At 39.7% G+C, this 25139-nt stretch overlaps 2 protein-coding genes and 1 long non-coding RNA gene across 3 annotated transcripts; 2 read left to right on the forward strand and 1 right to left on the reverse strand.

Annotated features, from left to right (window-relative positions):
* Positions 1-712: 712 nt before the first annotated feature.
* Positions 713-6669, forward strand: LOC140267085 (uncharacterized). Its single transcript, XM_072362255.1, has 7 exons — positions 713-792; positions 2462-2776; positions 3102-3395; positions 3558-3704; positions 4253-4278; positions 4761-4832; positions 6307-6669. The coding sequence occupies exons 1-7, from the start codon at positions 747-749 to the stop codon at positions 6415-6417; spliced, it is 1011 nt and encodes a 336-aa protein (XP_072218356.1). The 5' UTR covers positions 713-746; the 3' UTR covers positions 6418-6669.
* A 2519-nt stretch (positions 6670-9188) lies between these two features.
* LOC140267579 (uncharacterized) lies at positions 9189-17949 on the reverse strand. Its single transcript, XM_072362893.1, has 7 exons — positions 17871-17949; positions 12668-12982; positions 12058-12351; positions 11749-11895; positions 11170-11195; positions 10615-10686; positions 9189-9828 (listed from the first exon to the last, which is right to left on the reverse strand). Exons 1-7 carry the CDS (start codon positions 17947-17949, stop codon positions 9718-9720), a joined length of 1044 nt encoding a protein of 347 aa, XP_072218994.1. The 3' UTR covers positions 9189-9717.
* Positions 17950-21923: 3974 nt separating this feature from the next.
* On the forward strand, positions 21924-24082 carry LOC140266862 (uncharacterized). Its single transcript, XR_011907175.1, has 3 exons — positions 21924-22175; positions 22600-22791; positions 23109-24082. It is a non-coding gene; the product is annotated as an uncharacterized lncRNA (long non-coding RNA).
* Positions 24083-25139: the final 1057 nt, after the last annotated feature.

A 25139-nucleotide genomic window follows, 5' to 3' on the forward strand; every position in this document is an offset into this window, starting at 1 on the left:
GACTGAATAAGAGGTCTGAGCCAAATGAATGAAAGAAAACTGTGCCTAGAAGCAGCTTCTGCTCTCTGACTGAGTGCATACTAAAATTTACAGCTGCAGGGTCACCGTGATGCTGGGATGACTTTTTCTATGTGAAATGACATGTTAAGAGAAAACTGAGACTCTAAAAAGACTCAGTGAGTTTGGAGATGTGCTGCAGCTTTAATGTCACAGACATCATGACAGCAATCAGAAGCAGGCAGAGAGTGGCACAAGACCCGGCCACCAGCAGCCCCCACGGAGCACAGAACCCGGGAAGCCCACCGCAGGGACAACCACGCATCCACCCAGAGGACTGCAGAGGAAGCCCCGGGACAGAACCCCCATAAGCATAGGGCAGAGCCCCCCAGGAACCAGCAAGGCTACCGCTACCCAGACATTGGCCATTCGCCGGACCCAGGCCCCAAGAGCCTGAGGGCCCCCAAACCCCCAGCAGAGACCCCACCCAAGAAGGCCAGGCGCCCAAGACAGCCAAGCACAGAGGGCCAGCGCCTGCCCCAGTGCCCCAGGCCAAGTGCCCCCGGAGTCAAGACGCGCCCACAGGTGGGTGAAGCCGCGAGCAGAGGCAACGCCATACATCCGCTGTGTGGTTATTTTCACAGAATGGATGTAGTGTGACGCATCTCAGAAAGTCAACCACAAGGAGGAAATGTAATGACCTCTTTGTGCTACCAGAGAGACGTGGGTTTAAAGAGTTCAGACGGAGGATGACTTCACTGATAATAATCCTCATTTTCATGCTTCAGATCAAAGGTAATTACTTTAATTTTATATTCTTATCTACATGGTTCAGTTTTTATGAGAAAACATTTGTAATCATACGATTATAGAGTTGTTTGTGCGTTGTTTGTGTTTGCTAAAAACTACAGCTTCAGCTGTCTTAGGATATTGTTGTGGCTAAAGACTCTGATCTGTAGGAGGAACCAGCTTTAAGCTGCGAACAGATGTCAGAGGAAGGAAGTTACAGGACATGGAGAAATGCTTCTGGTTTGGTCTTATTTTAATGATTCATTAAGTGTTAGAGAAAAAGAGCATAACAGACTAATCACAATGTCAAGATTAATAAATGATGCAACACTGACCTGTCAACCTTCAGCTCGAGAGGTTTCCTGCACGTCTGTTCTTCAGCCAGAACACCGTCCTCCTCAAATCCAGAGAATTACTCATTACTCTGACAGTATGTCTGCACACATGTTAATTTCTTGGTATATCATCTAAAAGCACCCTGTGATGTCCCTGTGAAACTCTCTTTATAAAGTCTGAACGAAAGGAAACAGTCATCTGGAAGATGGTAGATCAAATATTTGATTTTAAGGCCCACTCCAGGTATATAGTCCGAACAAGTTTGATGAATAGGAGGCGGCAGATAGAGGAATAAAAGCATTGATGGTTTTACAAGCTACAGGTGTGCATTATTTGCTTCAGTGCGTGTGCAGGTGTGTGTGTTTGTGTTGTCATCTGTTAATCTGAGCAACACTGCACTGAACTAACAGGTGCTCGAAAACGGAACTACAACTGAGGTGCATCATGGGTAATGTAGTTTATTAAATAAGGTTGAAGCCAGAGTTGTAGTTGACCGATTACAGAACATTAGTAAACATGATACTTCCTTTTTCTTCGCCAACAGGAAGGAAATTGCAACACTTATTTTGTACGACACCAAATGGATCATTCAGGCAAACTAAAAACACTTTTTAGTTGATTGAAGTCAAATAAAGAAAAGAAATAAGATGAAATTTCAGTGTCATGTTCAGTTTGACACCAGATCACTGCACAAGTGAAGTTAGTTAGAGTTTGGTTATTGATCGCAGTCTGATTAGAAGAACAGACACGAATGTGATGACCCCTAAATGACAGGATGAGTGGTAGCTGCTTCTGTTGAGTCATTTTTATTCAGAAAGCCAACCACAAAGTAAAAAAAGAACCAACTCCTGCAGATCAGTAGCAGAAAACAGCCCCAAACATTCACAGAAGGACACAGAATGGCTCTGCTGCAGTTTATTTTCATTCTTCTTCTTCAGTTTGAAGGTAAAGATCTATTTTATACCAAATATTGTAGGGCTGTTATTACTTTTCATAAAGCTGTAGAGATGATTTAAATGCCACTTTTGTTACCTTTCATAACCTGTTATCAGCTTCTTAATATGAGGAGTTTCTTTGTGGGAATAAACGAGTTTACTCGGTTACATTTGAAAAAAATTTCAAATGAATGTCGACTTTGGGATGCAAAAGAGATGAAGTTCAAGGTTAATTTAAACAATAAAGTAGAAACAGGAAAATGTTCATAACTCCAACAGTAACGGTTGCAGAAACTTTCCTTTTGTTTGACTTCAGATCTTTAGGTTTACATTCATGATTTTGTTTGTGGCTGATGTGTTCAGAGTGAAACTTTCCTCAGAATGTGTCCTTTTCTCTGCTGCAGGCATCAGTGGAAGAAGAGAAGACTTTCTATACAAAAGATCTGGAGATGAGGTCGTTCTGCCTTGTAACAGTGATTCATCAGGTTTCACATGTGACACTGTTACCTGGCTTTACAACAGAGATAGAAGTAGTACTAAAATAAAGGTTATTGAGGGAAATGTTGTTAAAGACTCAGCTGGAACTGACAGGCTGTGTATGAACACTGACTGCTCTCTGGTCATCAACAACGTCACTGCTGAGGATGTCGGTCATTACACCTGTCGACTTGGGCCGGACGGTAAATTTGATGGAAATGTGTATCTCAGTACTTTGACTAGTGAGTATTTTTCTACTTTACTTTATTTTTTACTTTTTCCAGTCAAGTTCAATCCTCCTCATTAACACAAATCTGATCGGTAAGTTCTTAAAGAATAAGAAGCTTTTATGGTTATTAATCTGGCAAACACTGAGATTAACTGACCTCAGTTTTCTTCACCTTCATAATTACTGTCAAATTAAACTGTAACATTTCCATCAGACAATCAGAAAGTTAAACTAAGACACATCTAAACATGAGCTCTCATGTCAAATCTCCTTATTTTAAAGTATAATATTCCACAGTTTTTAGGCTGAAACAACATGAATCACTTGTTTTCTCTCAGTCTCTCCATCTCCACCAGATGCTGATATAAAGAAGGATGGAAGTGTCACATTAACGTGCTCTCTGTTGAGATTCCCTGGCCTTGGTCCTTGTGGTCAGAACAGCCTTCGCTGGGTGGATGAGAAAGGAACTGTGCTGCTTGGTAAAGGTGTCGGCTATGAGTTCAGAGGACAGACAAACTGTGCTTCCTATCTGACTGTGAACCATCAGAGTGGCAACAACAGAACATTCACCTGCCAGTTTTGGAAGGAACAGACTGTGAAGATAGATGCTCACTACACACCTGTCTTCCCAGGTAGGATGCCATGTAATCAGTCATTAAATATGGAAAAACGGAAAGATTGATCAAAACTCTTTCATTATTTTCAGATAAATCTCTCTTAATCAGGTGCTGCTTTGAAAATGTTTTCAAATGAGTGTACTGAATATTCTGTTTTCAATGTGTTGGCCACGATAGATGATCAGACCTCAGCTCCTGTCACCATCATCATCATCATCGGAGCAGCGGTCGGGGGGGTGGTGGTTCTGCTCCTCATCATCACTGCTGTTCTCATTAGATGCAGGAGGAGAGCCGGAGAGACAGAAGATCAGAAAATCACAACAAGTACGGAATGTGTTTCAGTGTTAAAAAAACTTCATTTATTGAGACAATTTTAGAAAACACACAAAAATATTAGAATTCAGTAAGAAAAGAAACTCGACTTCACATAAAAACACTTTAAGATGACCTGTTTAAGCTCGTGATTCATTTTTATTTATTTTGACTGAGATCTTTACATTTGAGCTTGGAATCAGAGGGTTAAAAGTATTACTGTCACAGTGGAATCATGTAATCTGAATGGGGATATAGTCCAAACTAATTATTATTTATCCACAGGTTGAATGAGTTTAACACTGAAAACTAACTTCTACTCCCCTTCATGCAACAACAGGAAACTATATCTGGATGACATTCAATAAGCTTTCATGTCAAGTAGAATTTAATGTTGTGGATGAAGTACTTTCAGATCATTCTGGAAAAAAGCTGCATTTTAACAGCAGTTTTAAACTTCTTTAACCAGAAGTGTGTTATAACTAATAACATATATAAGTATAATATCTATAATGTATAATATTCTTTACAAACTCGTCATATTTTATCGTATTTTACAGACGTTCTGAATCCAACAGACCACAATGTAAGTATTTAATATTTATTTTCTGATATCATGAATGAAGCCTAAGGCTACCCTTCAAATGTATTAAGTGTTTGCAACATGTGTGAATGTGTTCATTCGACATTTAGTTAACATCTGGAACAACATTTGATGCTGATCACATGTAAATGACAGTAAATGATCACATGTGCTTCAACAGATGTTTTTGTAGGGTAAAATATATTCAAATATTCAGAGTTCAGTTGCTCTGTTGCTTTAAAACTGATGCTGATGTTTTTCATGTTCCAAAAACTTTTGATTAACACTTTCAGAAGAATTAAAATGAACCCATTTATTACAGAACATTACAGTTCATAGAGCTCACAGCGGCCACTGGTGGCCAGAAGCTGAACTGCATCAGTTTCAGTGCTCAGTTTGTCCATTTGTCTCCCCTGTAAGAGCATAAAATTGTGCTTTAAAACACATGTGAAAACAAGATCTGTGTACTTTCTGTTTGTCTTCAGGATGAGCCAGAGAGCAATGTGACCTATGCAGCCGTTGACGATTTTCTTCCAGCTGGCTCTCCTAAAATAAAGGTGAGTGACTCATCTGTGGTTGGGAAATCTAAATATTGATCCCATTTTAATTTTGTAGTACTATAATAAGAATTGTGGCAATTCACTTTATTCAACTCTCATTAATAAAGATATTTCAGTCAGTGTGTGACTCCAACCTCCAGCTGTGGAAACTCTGCAGAAGATCTTTGTCTGCTCCAACATGGCAGTGTTATCTGACACAGCACCAGCTCAACAAAGAAACTGCTGTCAGAACGTTAAAACTGCAGTTAAACTGCAGATTAACACATGTGGTTTTAGAATTATATGTCCAGCAGCCACACGTGTGTTGATGTCCAGATACTTTTGGAACCAGCATCCAATCCCAAACTGTTCTGATTTGAACCAGTTACTCTAGAATACTTTGGTATCCAGAGGAGTTCATGGTGGACTCAATGACTGCAAGGTGCCCAGGTCCTGTGGCTGCAGAACCAGCCCAGATCATCAGCCCTCCACCACCGTGCTTGACAGCTGGTATGAGGTGTTTGTGCTGATATGCTGTGTTTGGTTTCCTCCAAACGTGCTGCTGTGCATTAGGACCAAACATCTCCACTTTGCTCTGGTCTGTCCAAAGGACATTGTTCCAGAAGTCTTGTGCTTTGTTCAGATGCAGCTTTGCAAACCTAAGCTGTGCTGCCATGTACTTTTTAGAGAGATGAGGCTAATGAGCTAAACTGCAGATTAACGCTACGGTTTTAAAATTATATGTCCAGCAGCCACACGTGAGTTTCGTACATGTAACACGTTGATTTCCAGATACTTTTGCAACCAGCATCCACACCATATTTGTCACAGAATGTTCTGTTTTGAACTGGTGACATTTGTAAAAGCTGAAACCCCACAAGCTCAGAGCAAAACATCTGTAGCCAGGGGCGGACTGGTAATCTGCTGTAGAAAAGTGCTGAAGTTGGCGTGAGGCACGGCACATTTCCACGCTCTTGATACATCTGATCGTTGACGTGAAAAAGTGTGTACGCCACTTTTTTGTGTGAATGCACCCTTTATACATGAGGCCCCTGGTCGCTACCAGATTTTAGAATAAGGTAAAAACAACCTCAGAAGAACAACACATGACATGTTACATAGAGTCATTATTTACTGAACAAAAACTGAGACAGAACACATAAGCAGTGTGTGAAAAACTAAGTAAACCCCCTGATCCAGCAGCTTGTAGCAGCAGCTTCAGCAGCAGTGAGCTGCAGTAATGGTTTCCTGTGTGACTTATCAGTCTCTCTCATGGTTGTGGAGGAATCTCGGCCACTCTTCTCTCCAGCGTTGCTTCAGCTCATTGAGGTTTGCAGCATTGGTTTCTGCACAGCTCTCTTAAGGTCCCACCACAGCATTTCAGTCAGGCTGAGGTCTGGACTTTGGCTGGACCATTGCAACACCTTGATTCTTGAACTTTTTTTCTGTTTCCGGTCATAATCGTGTTAAAACTCTGGTTTGTGTCATGCAGCTCACACAGGAGGAAGATATGGTGACTTACTCCACTATTAAGACTGAACCAAAGGCAGAAGTGGACAATGATCCTAGCGGTTTCTACAGCTGTGTCAACCTACCGAAATAAATGAGGAAATGAGACATCTGATGACATGAGTGTCTTCACTCAAACCGCTGTCACTCAGTAGGTTTCAGCTCCAGTTACATCAGACGCAGCTGTTCATCAGAAACAGCTGTTTGTTATTTTACGTTGAAGTGAAGCTTTCTACTTACATCAAAGCAGGAGGGGAAAACATGTCCTGTGTTCTCAGTCAGTTTCTGATTTTTTAAAACAAGTCATTCATTGATCTTGTGATTATTAAAGACTTACGAAGACTTATAAAGTAAGTTGTGTTTTTCTGGGTATATCTAAAAATATTCTCACTGAGTCATCAGACTTTCTTGCTGTAATAAGAAGCTTTATTTTGCTCTTTTTGCTTTTTGCATATTTGGTCTGACAACATCATTTTAACATTTTATTTCCATTTCTTTATTAAAAGGTGATGAGGTCATGTCTACTTGGAAATATGCATCACATTGCTCATAATATCATACTGGCAATTTTTGCTTCTTAAAAACTAAAAGCAGCTGACGTGATCCACCACCAGAAATTCCACAGATGATAATGTGGAGGAGGCATTAATCACAGGAAGTAGATACTATAATTGTCTTAAGGAGGTTTTAGTGTAGACATTTAGGGAGTTGTTAGAGAACAGCAGTTAGTAATCCAGCTTCCAGCATTGCTGTCATGATTGGAGATGACGTCGTCTTACCTTGCAAACATGAAGAAGAATTTCCTGCCGAATGTATCAGAACGACATGGCTCTCCAGTCTCTCTGTTTGTTCACAGCTGTGTTCATCGTGTTTCTCAAATAAACTATTTTGAGCTTGAAAAACAGGATTTATGGTTCATTTGACTTAATCATGCATTTTCTAAGTTATCTGTTTTCTTTGGATTTCCTGGGTTCTTATCTGCACCTGTTGCCTGATTAAACCGTAAATGGAAGTTATGCCGTAACTGTTTTGTACATAACTATTTGTGCAAATAAAACAAAGAAAATTGGGCCGTATGAAGCCTCTAATGTCATCGGTCATACAAGCCTGGACACTGTTTTAATCCAGTCTGCTTCAGTAGAGTGAATCAGGCTTTGGAGCCCGAGTGTTGTACATCCAATCTGTACAGTAAGGGTGTGTGTATGACCCACAAAACTATGCAGAGTTTACTACTTTAAATCCATTATGTTGTTGAAACAAAGACAAGCTCAAGCTTGTGTCAAGGTACGAGTTTAAATGTGGTTAAATGCTGGACTTACAGAGGAAGAAGGTGAGAATAGGCAATAAGATAATGAAGGTTTTATTTTTACTATAAAAAAGTCGCTGCCAAGTCAGGGCAGAAAAGGAAAGATATGAAGTGAAAGAACTCACTAACAAATGGAAGAAACAGGCTGACTGACAGATCCTAAGGCAGAAGACATCAAGGAACTGGCAATGAACAAGAGAAAACCTGCAGAATATACACTGAAGAACAGCAAAATGAACAGCAGGTGAGGCAATCAGCAGCAGAAACCAGGTGTGAAGCTGGAAAAATAACAGAAGTGAACAAAAGAACAGGATCTACCTAAATAGGTTTTTAAAATTCTCCTTATTAGAGCACTACAAGTAAAAAAAACTATACAAATCATTGCCTTTTTAGCCCAGGAAAAGAAAAACAACACAAAACAGTCAACAAACACAAAATTTGATAATCAATTCCCACCTCTACCCACAGAACACAAAACTCCACCAAGAGCCCACACACGTTTGGAATCTTTCATATTTTTCATCATTTTATAATAAATATATTGGAGTCTTTAATAGACCCTGAATAACCGACATTAGTTCTGTACTTCCTGGGTTTTGGGCCCTGTTTCTGCACATCAGCCAAATAGCCAACTTGGCAGAACAAGATAAAAGGTTCAACAATTTTCTTTCAACTTTTTCTTTGCAGAATACTTTGGACCAAAATTAAACAGTTCAAGTCTCCCCGAGACTGTGAAACAAGCTTTTTAAGATGCCAGCCTTGAACTCTCAACAAACAGGTTGAGGGTTTCAGTTCTGTTTGTAGCTATTCCTCCATGTACAATCCTCCACTGGAGATCTGCTCAGTTTCTCAATGGGAAGCTTGTACAGGGACCTTCAGCTGCCTTTCAGAGAGGAGTCCTGGCCAAAAGAATCAATCCCAGACAATTTCCGGAGATTTAGAACCTCGACACAGGTCTGGTGAAGTTCAGTCTTTCCAGCATCCTGAAACTTGCCCAGATGTGGTGTTCTGAGGGACAGCAGCTGAGCCTCTCCCTCCTGCCACTGCCCCACAGCTGGTGAGACAGACAAAGAGGGGAAGCTACACTCGCTGCCCTCATTCCACTGGTCACAGAAAGTCTAGATTCTCCTAAAGGCTGTGGAGGAGCAGCATAGATTTCTGGTGGAGGTGATGCGTCCACAGGTGAAACAATCGGCTTCATCAGATGACCCAGTTTCGTGCAGCCGGCGTCTCTTAATCTTACCCGCAGGCTGGCAGACTGAAGCAGAGAAGACTCTGAGATTGTATTAGAAAACAAAGACTCCCCAAAAACCCACATACCTGGAGTCTCGTTTGGTATACGTGAAAACTTTAAAATCCAGCAGGCGAGTGCAGAGCAGCAGAAAGATATAAGTCCTGTAAAGTTCAAGTTTCAGACTGCATCAAGAAGCGCTGCTTCATATCTAAAGCGCTCAACTCTTCTCAGGAGCCAAATCCAAAGTGAAACATGAAATGAGGAGACACGAATGAGAAGGAAAATCAAAGCATAAGAAAACACTCATGGATAAAATTGCTGAAAGGAAAAAATGACTTTTTTATATCGTCTTTGATGAGCTAAAAACACACATAATGAGAAACAATATCCATTTACATTTGCAGTAAAAGTTCAACATTTCACAAAGATATAACAATAAAAATATTTGGACATGAACAAAAGACACAGAAATACAGTCGACCTGATAACCTCATGCAGCTAAATCACAAGCTGAGAACAAAATGTATTCATAGGAAGAAAAAGCTTCTTATAACAGCAAGAATGTTTGACGACTCAGTGAGAATATTTTAAGAAATACCCAGAAAAACTGAGACGTAAAGTGAAATAAACAGCAGAGACTTACTCCATAAGTCTCTAATAATCCTTTGATAATAGCATGAATTTCTTTAGAACCTGTAATGTGTGCACCTTTCTGCTTTGATGCGTTCTTTTAAATGAATGGAACAGCTGTTTCTGATGAACAGCTGTCTGATAACACTGGAGCTGAAGCCCAGCTGAGTGACAGCAGTTTGAGTGAAGACACTGATGTCATCAGATGACTCATTCACACTGATTTATTTCGGTAGGTTGACACAACTGTAAAAACTGCTGGGATCATTGTTCACTTCCGCCTTTGGTTGAGTCTTTACAGTGGAGTAAGTCACCATATCTTCCTCCTGTGTGAGCTGCATGACACAAACCAGAGTTTTAACACGATTATGACCTGAAACAGAAAATGCTTTAAGACATCAGGGCATGGAACACTGTTGTTTGGAAGGGCTGCAGGAGAAAGCCTCTTCTCTCTAAAGAGAACATGGCAGCACAGCTTAGGTTTGCAAAGCTGCATCTGAACAAAGCACAAGACTTCTGGAACAATGTCCTTTGGACAGACCAGAGCAAAGTGGAGATGTTTGGTCATAATGCACAGCAGCACGTTTGGAGGAAACCAAACACAGCATATCAGCACAAACACCTCATACCAGCTGTCAAGCACGGTGGTGGAGGGCTGATGATCTGGGCTTGTTCTGCAGCCACAGGACCTGGGCACCTTGCACTCATTGAGTCCACCATGAACTCCTCTGGATACCAAAGTATTCTAGAGTAACTGGTTCAAATCAGAACAGTTTGGGATTGGATGCTAGTTCCAAATGTATCTGGACATCAACACACGTGTGGCTGCTGGACATATAATTCTAAAACCACATGTGTTAATCTGCAGTTTAACTGCAGTTTTAACGTTCTGACAGCAGTTTCTTTGTTGAGCTGGTGCTGTGTCAGATAACACTGCCATGTTGGAGCAGACAAAGATCTTCTGCAGAGTTTCCACAGCTGGAGGTTGGAGTCACACACTGACTGAAATATCTTTATTAATGAGAGTTGAATAAAGTGAATTCCCACAATTCTTATTATAGTACTACAAAATTAAAATGGGATCAATATTTAGATTTCCCAACCACAGATGAGTCACTCACCTTTATTTTAGGAGAGCCAGCTGGAAGAAAATGGTCAACGGCTGCATAGGTCACATTGCTCTCTGGCTCATCCTGAAGACAAACAGAAAGTACACAGATCTTGTTTTCACAAGTGTTTTAAAGCACAATTTTATGCTCTTACAGGGGAGACAAATGGACAAACTGAGCACTGAAACTGATGCAGTTTAGCTTCTGGCCACCAGTGGCCGCTGTGAGCTCTATGAACTGTAATGTTCTCTAATAAATTGGGTTCAGTTTAATTCTTCTGAAAGTGTTAATCAAAAGTTTTTGGAACATGAAAAACATCAGCATCAGTTTTAAAGCAACAGAGCAACTGAACTCTGAATATTTGAATATATTTTACCCTACAAAAACATCTGTTGAAGCACATGTGATCATTTACTGTCATTTACATGTGATCAGCATCAAATGTTGTTCCAGATGTTCACTAAATGTCGAATGAACACATTCACACATGTTGCAAACACTTAATACATTTGAAGGGTAGCCTTAGGCTTCATTCATGATATCAGAAAATATATATTAAATACTTACATTGTGGTCTGTTGGATTCAGAACATCTGTAAAATACGATAAAATATGACGAGTTTGTAAAGAATATTATACATTATAGACATTATACTTATATATGTTATTAGTTATAACACACTTCTGGTTAAAGAAGTTTAAAACTGCTGTTAAAATGCAGCTTTTTTCCAGAATGATCTGAAAATACTTCATCCACAACATTAAATTCTACTTGACATGAAAGCTTATTGAATGTCATCCAGATATAGTTTCCTGTTGTTGCATGAAGGGAAGTAGATGTTAGTTTTCAGTGTTAAACTCATTCAACCTCTGGATAAATAATAATTAGTTTGGACTATATCCCCATTCAGATTACATGATTCCACTGTGACAGTAATACTTTTAACCCTCTGATTCCAAGCTCAAATGTAAAGATCTCAGTCAAAATAAATAAAAATGAATCACGAGCTTAAACAGGTCATCTTAAAGTGTTTTTATGTGAAGTCGAGTTTCTTTTCTTACTGAATTCTAATATTTTTGTGTGTTTTCTAAAATTGTCTCAATAAATTTTTTTGAGATTTTTTAACACTGAAACACATTCTGTACTTGTTGTGATTTTCTGATCTTCTGTCTCTCCGGCTCTCCTCCTGCATCTAATGAGAACAGCAGTGATGATGAGGAGCAGAACCACCACCCCCCCGACCGCTGCTCCGATGATGGTGATGATGGTGACAGGAGCTGAGGTCTGATCATCTATCGTGGCCAACACATTGAAAACAGAATATTCAGTACACTCATTTGAAAACATTTTCAAAGCAGCACCTGATTAAGAGAGATTTATCTGAAAATAATGAAAGAGTTTTGATCAATCTTTCTGTTTTTCCATATTTAATGACTGATTACATGGCATCCTACCTGTGAAGACAGGTGTGTAGTGAGCATCTATCTTCACAGTCTGTTCCTTCCAAAACTGGCAGGTGAATCTTCTGTTGTTGCCACTCTGATGGTTCACAGTCAGATAGGAAGCACAGTTTGTCTGTCCTCTGAACTCATAGCCGACACCTTTACCAAGCAGCACAGTTCCTTTCTCATCCACCCAGCGAACGCTGTTCTGACCACAAGGACCAAGGCCAGGGAATCTCAACAGAGAGCACGTTAATGTGACATTTCCATCCTTCTTTATATCAGCATCTGGCGGAGATGGAGAGACTGAGAGAAAACAAGTGATTCATGTTGTTTCAGCCTAAAACTGTGGAATATTATACTTTAAAATAAGGAGATTTGACATGAGAGCTCATGTTTAGATGTGTCTTAGTTGAACTTTCTGACTGTCTGATGGAAACGTTACAGTTTAAGTTGACAGTAATTATGAAGGTGAAGAAAACTGAGGTCAGTGTTTGCCAGATTAATAACCATAAAAGCTTCTCTTATTCTTTGAGAACTTACCGATCAGATTTGTGTTAATGAGGAGGATTGAACTTGACTGGAAAAAGTAAAAAATAAAGTAAAGTAGAAAAATACTCACTAGTCAAAGTACTGAGATACACATTTCCATCAAATTTAACGTCCTGCCCAAGTCGACAGGTGTAATGACCGACATCCTCAGCAGTGAAGTTGTTGATGACCAGAGAGCAGTCAGTGTTCACACTCAGCCTGTCAGCTCCAGCTGAGTCTTTAACAACATTTCCCCCAATAACCTTTATTTTAGTACTACTTCTATCTCTGCTGTAAAGCCAGGTAACAGTGTCACATGTGAAACCTGATGAATCACTGTTACAAGGCAGAACGACCTCATCTCCAGATGTTTTGTATAGAAAGTCTTCTCTTCTTCCACTGATGCCTGCAGCAGAGAAAAGGACACATTCTGAGGAAAGTTTCACTCTGAACACATCAGCCACAAACAAAATCATGAATGTAAACCTAAAGATCTGAAGTCAAACAAAAGGAAAGTTTCTGCACCCATTACTGTTGGAGTTATGAACATTTTTAATCTGCAAGCTTTTAAAAAGATGTCTTTAAGTCTGATATCAGACTTACTGATTAAAACAGCAGATGCTTCCTTTCATCATTTTAAAATCTCTTGAAATCTTCCTTTTTTCCCTGAATTCGGCATCAATTAGAGAATCTGTTTAAATTGACTGGTTTATTCCCACAAAGAAACTCTTCATATTAAGAAGCTGATAACAGCTTATCAAAGGTAACAAAAGTGTCATTTAAATCATCTCTACAGCTTTATGAAAAGTAATAACAGCCCTACAATATTTGGTATAAAATAGATCTTTACCTTCAAACTGAAGAAGAAGAATGAAAATAAACTGCAGCAGAGCCATTCTGTGTCCTTCTGTGAATGTTTGGGGCTGTTTTCTGCTACTGATCTGCAGGAGTTGGTTCTTTTTTTACTTTGTGGTTGGCTTTCTGAATAAAAATGACTCAACAGAAGCAGCTACCACTCATCCTGTCATTTAGGGGTCATCACATTCGTGTCTGTTCTTCTAATCAGACTGCGATCAATAACCAAACTAACAAACTTCAACTGTTTGAAAAGTGCTATATAAATAAAGTTTGATTGATTGATTTATGGCAGTAAGGCCACAGACATGAAGAACCACCTGAAAGTGTTCCAACCAATACTCTGTTCTGCATAACGGTAAGAATTCAAACTGACCAGTGTAACTAGTCAAAACTAGACAGTTATGTAGAAGAGTGTGTTCACCGAATGTGATCTGTGTGTTTGTGTTTATGATAAAATAAGCATGTATTTATTACGATGGGTCACAGGACGCCCTCGCTGAATCTGGTTTTGCTGCGGTGGCTGCCTGGTGTTAAATTGTATTGCACTGTGCTGGTAAATTGTTCCAACTACTGGTGTGCATTCCTTCTCATACAGTAAATGAGTAGAGCATTTGAAATATTTAACTAAATACTGAGCAGCATTTTTGGGGGTTTTTTTTGTAAGTTTTTTTGTAAGGTCTATCTGTAGCACAGCTCTGCAGTCTGATGTTATTCTCTGTTTCTTTTGCAGTTAACAAATCATTTCAAAAGACAAAACCAGAAGCATTTCCTGTAACTTCCTTCCTCTAATATCCATTCGCAGCTTAAAGCTCACTGGTTCCTTCTAAAGAGTCTTTAAAATGTAGAATAGTCATATTTTCTAAAAGCCACAACAATATCCTAAGACAGCTGAAGTTGTAGTTTTTAGCAACTATAAGTGTAAGTTAGTTAAATTGTAAGCTATATGAAACAGACAGTGAAGGTTTTAACTGTTGCAATTCAGAGGAGGAACTGCTCTTTTTCCGGCGATGTATTCTTAACTCCACTGCCTTAAATGCAGAAACAATTCTCTATAATCGTATGATTGCAAATGTTTTCTGCTAAAAATGGAACAATTTAAATAAGAATATAAAATCAGAGTAATTACCTTTGATCTGAAGCATGAAAATGAGGATTATTATCAGTGAAGTCATTCTCTGTCGGAACTCCTTAAGCCCACATATCTCTGGTAGCAAAAAGAAAAGAAGAGGTCATTACATTTCCTCTTTGTGGTTGACTTTCTGAGAAGTGTCACATTACATTAATTCTGTGAAAATATCCACTCAGCGCATGTCACATGCCTATAAGTGTCTACACTTGGGCAATCTTTAAACACTCCCCTGTCTTCAACAGTGAAGGATATGTTAACCTATCGATGCTCTCAGGAAATTTAAAATGTTACCTGCTACTTTAAAGGGAACCTTTTCAAAGTCTGATGTACTTTTGCTCAGAATTTTGAAAATGTGCAAATAGAAAATGCAAATACAGAAGAGGGAAAAACTACCTGCATAAATGATGAATGCCACCTGTGCATATTTAAGTGCATGAGGATAGTTAATTTGCATACTCCACGCTCAAAATAATACCATATAAGGCTACACTTCCTCTCTCCTGTGCCAGGAAGTGTTGAGTGTTGAGTCATGAGAATGGCATAAAGGTGCAAAAAGATTTTTAGCAGTGTCAGCAGTGGAATTACGGGACCTGCTAAAGTGAAAAAATGGGAAGACATTACGAGTGCTGTTAATTTCGTGTCACCTGTAGTTCATAATGTCACTGAAATAAAGACGAAATGGTTTGATTTGAAAATGGCTTAAAAAATGGGGTGTCTTCGGGCTGATTCAGGTAGTGGGAGACCCTCGTTCATGGCAATATTTTGCAAAACGCAGAATGCGAGAATAAACTGGCATGCCTTCTGAAGGTGGTCGCCCCCCCTTGTGGCCCAGTTGTTGAAAAACGCGTACTAAAGTGCTCCTTTGGGAGCCAAAAGGCGTGCTAAAGTGCCCTCTTGGGATTCAAAACACATGCTAAAGTGCCCCCTTGGGATTCAAAACACGTGCTAAAGTGTTCCCTTGGGAGCCAAAACGTGTGCTAAAGTGCCCCCTTGGGAGCCAAAACGTGTGCTAAAGTGCCCCCTTGGGAGCCAAAATGCGTGCTAAAGTGCCCCCTTGGGAGCCAAAACGTGTGCTAAAGTGCACCCTTGTGAGCCAAAACGCATGCAAAAGTGCCCTTTACAGTGGTGTGCCCTTTTTTTTCTTTCCATCCCTGCCCTTTAAAAAGTCTGTGCACACCACTGGTCCTTCGCAATCTAAATCACGATGGCAGCCATTTGTCTTTCTTCTCATATCTACACGGTCTTGGAAAACACGCTCTCTTCCAAGAGCTTGACATGCTAAGGCATCGAAAAGTAGCAAGTCAGCATGACACAGCTGGTTACACTTCCCATTGACCTTGTTATATCTAGAGCCAAATTAACCTTCAATTAGTGTTCGAAACAGCGAAATATTTTTACCTGACTCCTACGACAGGTCTGGATCACTCGTGAATTCTGTTCATACCTGAAAGAAAACTCAAAATTCAAAAACATTGGTGAATGCGCAAGTTCCCTTAAGTCATTTGTCATTTGTCCGCACAACTTAAGAACTAGCTGTGGAAGTGTAGCTGATCACTAATACGTGGTACTGGAGACGTTAACTGCAGTGGACAAAGGTGGTTTTGAACCCCTTTGCAGGTAAGTATAATTAATTCTAGTTGTGAAAATATTTTGTGACTGGATATTCAAGCATGAAATAAGTCAGACAACTTTCCAAGTGTGCAATGAAGGGTTCTAAGATGAGTGTGTGTCGTATATTTCTGTAGTAAACATAGTGCTGTGCAGGGAGTTGTTAGCTAGGATCTAAAATCAGATTATATGTGGCCAAGTACATCCTGTTTTTTTAAGAGCTACAACAACGACTCAAAGTTGAACATTCGTCTTTAAGTCAGTGGGTCATCATGAGCATCACTACTCCATGATAAGAATTACTGTCCCTGCACAGGTGGAGATGCTGGAGGTGGATCCTTTGCTAGATGAACTGTAGAAAGGACGCACTGTAAATAGTCAGCTGCAGGTAAAAGTTCTACAGTGAAAATATGAGCCAGTACAACCAGTAACATTTGAAGATGATATATAAAGCTGTCTGTGTGTAAATGGAGAAACTGAAGCACTTGTCAGTCTCCAGTCTGGCTCGAGGAGGAGGGTTGACGGTGGTTTAACTTGAATTGTACTCTGTCCAGGATATTTCATGTTAATCAGTTTGATAAAAGTGTTGAAATGATGAACTTCATGATGTTCTTCATGTGGTCACTCAGAGGTTGGGCCACTGTCCTCTGGTGCTGATGAGAGAGAAATCCAAACCAAACACCTGCTATGAGTTAGAGGATGTTCTGAGTTGTATCCTGGTCTTAAATAACACCACAATGTGATCATACACACACACCACGACACGTCTGAGGACACTTTATTTCAGTCGTGGTATTATATGTCACAGTGCTTTTAAAACAAACTGAATTGATCACATCTAAATGACAGAATGAACCCTGTTAACAGGACTGAATTTCATGTGAAGGAAAAGTAAAGATTGAGCACAGTAAGAAAAAAAAGATCCCTCTGTTCCTTCCAAGTGTGTAGAAACTATGTTCACTAAAAAGGAGAAAGGACTTCTATAGCTCCTGTGTTTGCTGTGTCCATTGTCCACCACTGTGGGAACATCATTGTTTAACACACGAGTCGTTCACTCTGAAGTATCTGTACACTATTACCACTGGAAATGAGAAATGAGAAAATGCAGCCGTCACCGCCCAACTTTCAGTCTCACACGCCTCTTATCTTCACTTCAGGAGGACAGCATGATATCAAAGTAATGATTTATCCTCTTATCAACCCCTTCTTGGTGTTTGTTGGAGTTTTATGTGCATACACAGTCAATACCAATTACACAGATGTATTTATCTGTAATAATTAACAAAAAACACGTAATATTGTTATGAAAGAGGCAAAGTAACCATTTAGTGTGCAAAAGGCTGATTTGCATTACTTCGCGCAGTATTGCTCCACTGTGAGTATATATATATATATATATATATTGTTTTTAGTGTAGCGACTTCCGTGTAGAGCTGCAACGAGTACTCGAGTAATTTAAGAATTTAAAGTACTCGATTTTTTTCCCCCCTCGTTTATTCATTTTTTCGTTGAAGTTGTCACTTGTGTTCCGCCCCGGGGATCGTTTTCTACACGGACTGTAAACAGTGACGCACCGACTCAGAGCCAAAACAAGCTGGCGCTATGGAAGAGAGCGAAGAGATCGTCCACAGAAGGCAAAATATGTCCAAAGTTTGGGATAAACTGCTCGGTTTTAACAGGCCTGCCATTTCTGTCACACATTGTGCAAAAATATTGAAGCGACCCGGAATAAAGGAGCTACGAAGCATGAGCTGGTTCTGCTGCTCTTTATTCCTCATCTTGAACACAGGCTGTCGTGGGCTGCAGCCAAAACACGCGCAATCAAACCGGCATATAGCGTTATAGCATTAGCCCTGTCACGTCTCACCTCTCTCTCCCGACACGCACGCACGCGCACACACACGCACACACACCGCGGACACACCCCCACCACCCCTCTGACAACGCCACCCTCCAGACGTCCCGCGGCCCCACACACTGCAGCACAACCTGCCCGAACACAACCCAAACAGCCGCAGTGTATTCACGGTCCGTTACAGTATTGTTGATAAAAATGAAAAAAAAAAAAAGGAAAAGAAACGAAACGATAGCTGCAGCCAAAGCTGCGAGTTGAGTGCAGAGCAGAGCGTTTTTTTCTCAGCACCCCCTGCTAAGAAAATGTTCCCGCGGCTATGCAGTGGAGGGATAAAAGTAGAGTTTCAGAGAACTAAGATAGATATCTTATGTTGACGCTCTGCTCCGCTGACTCATTCTGATGATCATCTTATCACCATTTCGGACTGAAAGCTGCTCTGCTGCTGTGATAAAGTCGTGCTCACCAAACACTTTCCTCTCTGCTGTTGCAACAGAGCTGCAGGGAGAAACCGGTGGATTACAAATAGAGCCACTTCGAAACATAATGACACAAATATATGTTATGAAATCTAACTGAGAAAGAAAATAAAACTTTGTTAATTCTGAAGAGACGGTTTTAATGATCGTTCTCAGTGTGTAAATGTGAGAAACCTGTCAATCACAGCTGAGGTGGAGTCTTTAAACATTCTTCTGCATCGGACAACAAACACTGTTTGGATACCAAAAAACAACATTTTCTTATTATTCTAAAGGAAAAGAATTATTTTAATCGTAAAAATAATAATGATGATGATGATGTTTATATTTGATGCTGCTGTTTCACCCACATTCTCACCAACGCACTTCTCCTGTAGTTAAACATAGAGAGATGGCTTCAGAGCTAAGTCAAAGTCAAATTTATTTGTAAAGCACATTTCATGTACAAAACAATTCAAAGTGCTTTACATAAAATAAAAGCATGGCAGAAGGGAGCAGAAAAGGCCTTAAAAATATGTAAAAGGAAATAAATAGAAAGAATTAAATGAATTTAAATGAATAAAAACAAGCAACAGTCCAGATAAGTTAAAAGATATGGTGCAGATTTCATGCATAGACACATGAGAAAAGAAAAGTTTTTAACCTGGATTTAAAAATGTCTACATTTGGTGACAGTTTAATCTCCAAGGTGAGAACCCAACTGGTGTCAGACCACCAACACATTTTATCTTTGTTGTTTCACAGCAGCTGAAGTATTCTGTGGCTTCATTAACCCGTGAGTTTGGGCTGCAACACTGACGACATAATGTAGACTTCCTCTACATTATTTATAATGTAATATTTCTTCACATATTTACTTGAACTGAGGACTTTGTATGAGCTGCTAACATAAAAAAACCCTCTCTGGTCACAGTGAGGAGGGGACTTTAATCAGAGGAAGTAGACGCCACATCTGACTGTTAGAGTTCAGTTTCAGACACTCTGAGAGCTGACAGCAAGAGGACAAGTCAGAGAAAACTGCAGAATGACTGAACCCAAATCATTTAAATTATCTCTGTTCCTGACATGGATGCTTCAATTTACAGGTAAGAAAACATATCATTAATCTAAAAAAAGACAAATACTCTTTGTTGGTAAAACTACTGAGAGTTTAAACGGTAACATTCATAGAAGAGAAAGAAGTTTACGGGTTGTTTTCACCCATCGTGTTTCTGTGGTTTTACACATTGTTTCTGGTTCATTTTCTGTATATTTTACACACAATTTAAACTTTACATGATATAAAGCTTCACTTTAACATGTTGACAGTTAAAATTACAGTAAAATAACAGTTCAGGGGGTCATTCTTGTATAATAACTGATGTGAAATCATGCATAAAGAAACACTAAATGTGAGCAGGGTTCCCACATGTCCTGCAAAATAAATTAAGGAATAAATTAGAGATATTTGTTACTTTTCATATAGTCTTAAACTGACTACTTTCCAATTAAAGTAGTTATCAAAAGAGAAGCCCACAGACCACAGGAAGAGGGGCCTGAGATGAGAGAAGTACGCAGTGAAAACTGCATGTTACATGTTCATTTGAGGAGCTGGTTCTTATTTCTGATGCTGTTAGCATAAATGAAATGAATATAACATGGATAAAGGAGCTATTAGCTATCAATCTGTCAATTTTACTGCACGGTGGCTGTTAGTACAGCAAGAGGGTTCCAGGTTCAGTTCCCAGCTGGGGCCTTTCTGTGTGGAGTTTGCATGTTCTCCCCGTGTGTGTGTGGATTCTCTCCGGGAACTCCGGCTTCCTCCCACCATCCAAAAACATGCATGTTAGGAGCCCCAGGAAGGAAAACCTCTGAGAAACAAACCAGGGTAGGGCATGCTCTTCAGCCTTGGCTGGCAAGTCGCTTTCAAGAGGGAAAACTCAGACGAGAAAACCAACGCCGAAGACGGATGTACTGGGCTGGATGTAATTAGCCGTCAATTTGACTTTATTTTGTTACTTTTAAACAAATAAAATGCAATTTAAAAGACTTGGTAGGTTGATTAAACAACAAAAAAAATGGTATGGTAATCAATGCAGAATAAAATATGGGAAGATGAAATAATGAATAATAAGGCAAAGAATAAAAGGACCTCATTCAACACTGTAAAGCAGCGAGGAGGAGGTGCATGTAGTACCCAGGGGTGCAGATCCGATGTAATGATTGGGGGGGCACAAAGGGGATTTTTTTTTTTTTCCCGTATGCAACTCAATACATTTGTTCAGTTTTGAATACTTTAAGGTTTTATTGGGGGGGACATTGGATAAAGTACAGGAGGGAAAATAGAAGAGAAGAGAAAGCTGAGGAGAGAAATGGGGTTATCAGTGTCTGTCATACTGGAGCAGCTGAAAATGTCCTGGAAGATAATCTTAAGTAAAGAGTGGGAACCCTGATGAAGTAATGACAAACGTTGCTCTGGAGTGTTATTAATGAAGTGTTTCATGAGGCCAGGCTGTTCTAACACAATGAGTTTAGTGTGTTCTTCAAAAATGGATCTAAAATAAAACATTAAGTAAGAACATAACAGCTGCAGTTTTGTTTCAGTTTGTTTTTTTCTTTTTCTCTCATTTTCAGCATTAACTCAACAAATCTACATGGATGTGACTGTTGGACATGATGTCACTTTGCCTTGTAAAGGTTTTAAAGAGTTTCATGATGAATGTTTCAGTAATGCCTGGCTCTTCGATGGCCCAGGAGGCCGACCAGTGACACTGTTTGATTATGGGAATATTCTCAGTGCTGCCATAACTAAATCAGACAGACTGAGTGTTACAGCGAGCTGCTCTCTGGTTATAAAGAAGGTCACACGAGAGGATGCTGGTTATTACACCTGCAGCCCGTTTAAAAGATCAGGACCACCTGTTACAGACTCTTGGGTTAAACTGTCTGTTTCTCACAGTGAGTATTTACATCATGCTGTTTTCACCCTGAACTGACTCATTATAACACTCTGAAACATCCCAATAATGATGGTCACAGTGAAGAAGCTCAACGCAAAGACACTGATATGGACACATTATGTTGCTCTGTGACGACACATGGAGGCTGTGAACATATCATGAGGTGGCTGAAATATTGATTTTAATGATTATAAAAGCCTGATGACAGTATTTGTTTGGTCATTTCATCCTATTTCAGTCACTGAGATATAAAGTGACGTATATTCAATACTTGAATCATATGAAAACAACATGAGAAACATTTGAACTGAGTTCATCGGGGAGTGTTGATCCCATCTTCCTATGAAATGTAAAACTGGAGTGTTTGTAGTTTTGAAGATGGAAGAATGGCATCTCTGTTTGTGATTTATGTGCTGATTTCAGTTAATATGACATATTTTCTGTGGTTTCCTGTTATGTTTTAGGAGTGGACACATCAATAACACCAACAACAACAGCAACAACAGCAACAACAACAACACCAACAACAACAACAATACCAACAACACCACCACTAACAACACCAACAACAACAACAACAACAACAGCAACAACAACAACAATACCAACAACACCACCACTAACAACACCAACAACAACAACAACAACACCAACAACAACAACACCAACAACAACACCAAAACCAACAACCCCACTGACATCAGCTACAGCAACACCTGCAGCTACAGGTCCAGGTTTGTCACGTAGAAGCAACAACTTCAACTAAACAGCAGCATTAATGATCAGCTGTGACTCAGTATCAGTGAGTGAGGACAGGCAACATTTTGCATGTTTACTTCCAGGTTTTGATTTCAGGTTTTCAGTGAAACTACATCTAAACTGACATCTCTGTTTTAACATCAACGGTGCAGGAGAAGAAGATCATTTTCATTGCAGTCAGCAGCTGTTATCTGCAGCAGTGTAATCAGCAGACTAACAGCGATAAGTAACGAGTTATAATGTTCACAGATCACAGAGCTGTGGATAAGGCCACCTGTCAGCTGGGTCACCAACACTTTAAAGACTTCACTGAACCAACACCATGTTTCAGAGACGTTTGTTATTCTAAGCGTCATGACTCTGAACACAGTGTGCTGAATTATTTTGCTCTCTTTAAAGGTTTTTGGTGGAGGATCATCTATGTTCCTGTGGGTTTAGCAGCTCTCTCAGTCATCGTTGTGTTCGTTAACGTGTGGACGAGACCAAAAGGTGACATTTACACATAAAACTCACAGAAACAAGACGTTCTGAAGACTAAAGCAGAATTTCTCTTGTGTCTTTTCAGGTTACAAAGCACACTGTGGCAAAACTGTGAGTTTTACAACTGAATCATCAAATGTTTGTGAAATTTTAATTGCAATGCAATTACTTTGCACGGATGTAAAGTCTTTCACACGCTGCTAAGCGATGGCGGCAACTCTGGTAGGCTCAGAGGCAGACTCAGGGGCAGACTGAGGGGCAGGATCAGAGCTCAAAGCCATCTATATTATATTTGTACTATATGTAAATGCATGAGAATCAATAAGAGAATCGATAATGGAACCAAAATTGCAAAATTCTTAACAATTCCCATCCCTAGATATGAGAGACAAAGTACTCAGTTCTGATGAGTTTTTGTGTTTTCACAGGGACACGATGATGATGATGATGATGAAGAAGTGGGGAGCTATGACAATGACCCACGGTCTATTCAAAACGCTGCAGCTGGATTTTAACTCTTACTTCTCCAACTGGGCCAGACATGTTTATTGTTTCTTCTTTTAACATTTTCCTCCACATTGTTAAATAAGTTTCTACTTTTGTGTTAACGGACGGATATTTGATGTGATTCCATCATCTTTGTCTCTCTTTTGTCATCAGATAACTCACTGTGACTCACTTTGATTGAGTTTTGTTGCCGATGTGGTTGTCAGGGTAACATTTTACAAAGAGGACATAAAAAAAACGTGTCATCAGAGGGAACGCTCACCTGTTATCTGTTTCTTCCACTTTTGTTGCCTGGTTAGCTTTGCTTTAAACATTCAAAATGGTTGAATTAGGTTTTAGATGGAAAAAGAGAATCTATGAATTAAGCTGTGAGGAAAGTTGATGCTCAACAAAGATTCAAACACCGGCTGATTCACTGACTCTGATGCTCTTCTGATGATGCACATCAGTTTGAATTTAGAGGTACGTCAGCTCGACGTTGACTGAACATTTAGTGGGAATACTCTGTACACCCCTGTATACTTAACTCTAAACCACTGCTCCTGGGAAACTGAGGCTTTTCCTTATTTAGACACAGTAATGAATTGTGAGGTATTCCTGAAGTAAAACAGAACTTCTGAGTAATTCATCAGTACGATATTTCCCTTTACAGTTCAGTACACATACGGTAAGCTTGATAATGGTGAATCACTCGTGATTTAATGAGGAACTACTGAGCAACTACTCAGTCTGAAGCTTCCTTTTACTTAAGAGGACTTAAGCGTAACTCAAGTTGAAGAAATTGGTAGTAAATCAGTCTCAGATTTTATCCAGCTCGACTCCTAAAGAAAGTGGAGTCAAATTGATTTAAAGATGATGATTAATCATCTAATATTGTATCTCCAGGTCAGTTCTTAGCTGTAGAGTTTAATTTCAGATCAAACTGCATTTGTTCTTCCGTAATTAGCAAATATCTGTGGAGTTTATTCTGAAGTGTTTCTAAGAACTGTGGCAGAGCAGCATCTAAATCCTGTGGAAAACATGTTTTCTTTACAGCACGAGTTAAGATCTTCAGCCAAAGCTTTTCTATGTTTGCAAATGATGTCTGAATAATGATAATGAATGTGTGCTTTATCTCAGACTAAATGTTTGTCTCTATAACATCTGATCATATTAAAGAGTGAAAATAAAAATGATTTTACGGCTCAGTGTGACTGCAGTCATTTCACTTTAACAGTGTGGCAGCTTCTGCATTAAACCGACAAATACAAAGATCTTACGGAGGTTGAGCCGCACACCCTCCTAATGTTCATTAAGAAAGGTTTGGAATATTTACTCATTGGTCTCTCTCTGCGCCGTTCGATAGCTCTCGTGGAGTTTGGTGTAGAGAACAGGGGGGTGCAAACTTGACTCGTGATCTGACTGGTCATGCTGTGTGTATTAACCCTTTAGAAGTGACTCAGGATGTACACAGGCTCCTTGTTTATGTATGTTATGTGCTGCATGGGGGGGGGGGGGGGTTATAAAGTTATTAAATCAATTAAATAGGTGGTGTCAAGGGGACTTAGGGTTAGGGCCATGGTAGTGTGACCTTAGGTCTACCTTGTCAAAGTTCATTATTTGAACAAAAATTACACTGAACAGTGTAATTGTACAGTGTACGGGAGTGCTTTCAAAATACTAGAAAAGGTGCAAATATTGTTCTGCAAGCTTGGTGCTGGAACAGTGGCCCAAAATGGGTTTTTTAAAAACCTGCTGTAAGTGAAAATCTATGAAAATGGAAAAATTATTAATTCACTCTGAAGTATCTGTGCACTATTACCACTGGGGGCAGTATTTTCCCTTAAACAGAAAGAAATGAGAAAATGCAGCCGTCACCGCCCAACTTTCAGTCTCACACGCCTCTTATCTTCACTTCATGAGGACAGCATGATATCAAAGTTATGATTTATCCTCTTATCAACCCCTTCTTT

Source organism: Leuresthes tenuis, unplaced genomic scaffold (genome assembly GCF_036924035.1).
Source record: "Leuresthes tenuis unplaced genomic scaffold, fLeuTen1.0.hap1 SCAF_13, whole genome shotgun sequence".
Classification (NCBI taxonomy): Eukaryota; Metazoa; Chordata; class Actinopteri; order Atheriniformes; family Atherinopsidae; genus Leuresthes; species Leuresthes tenuis.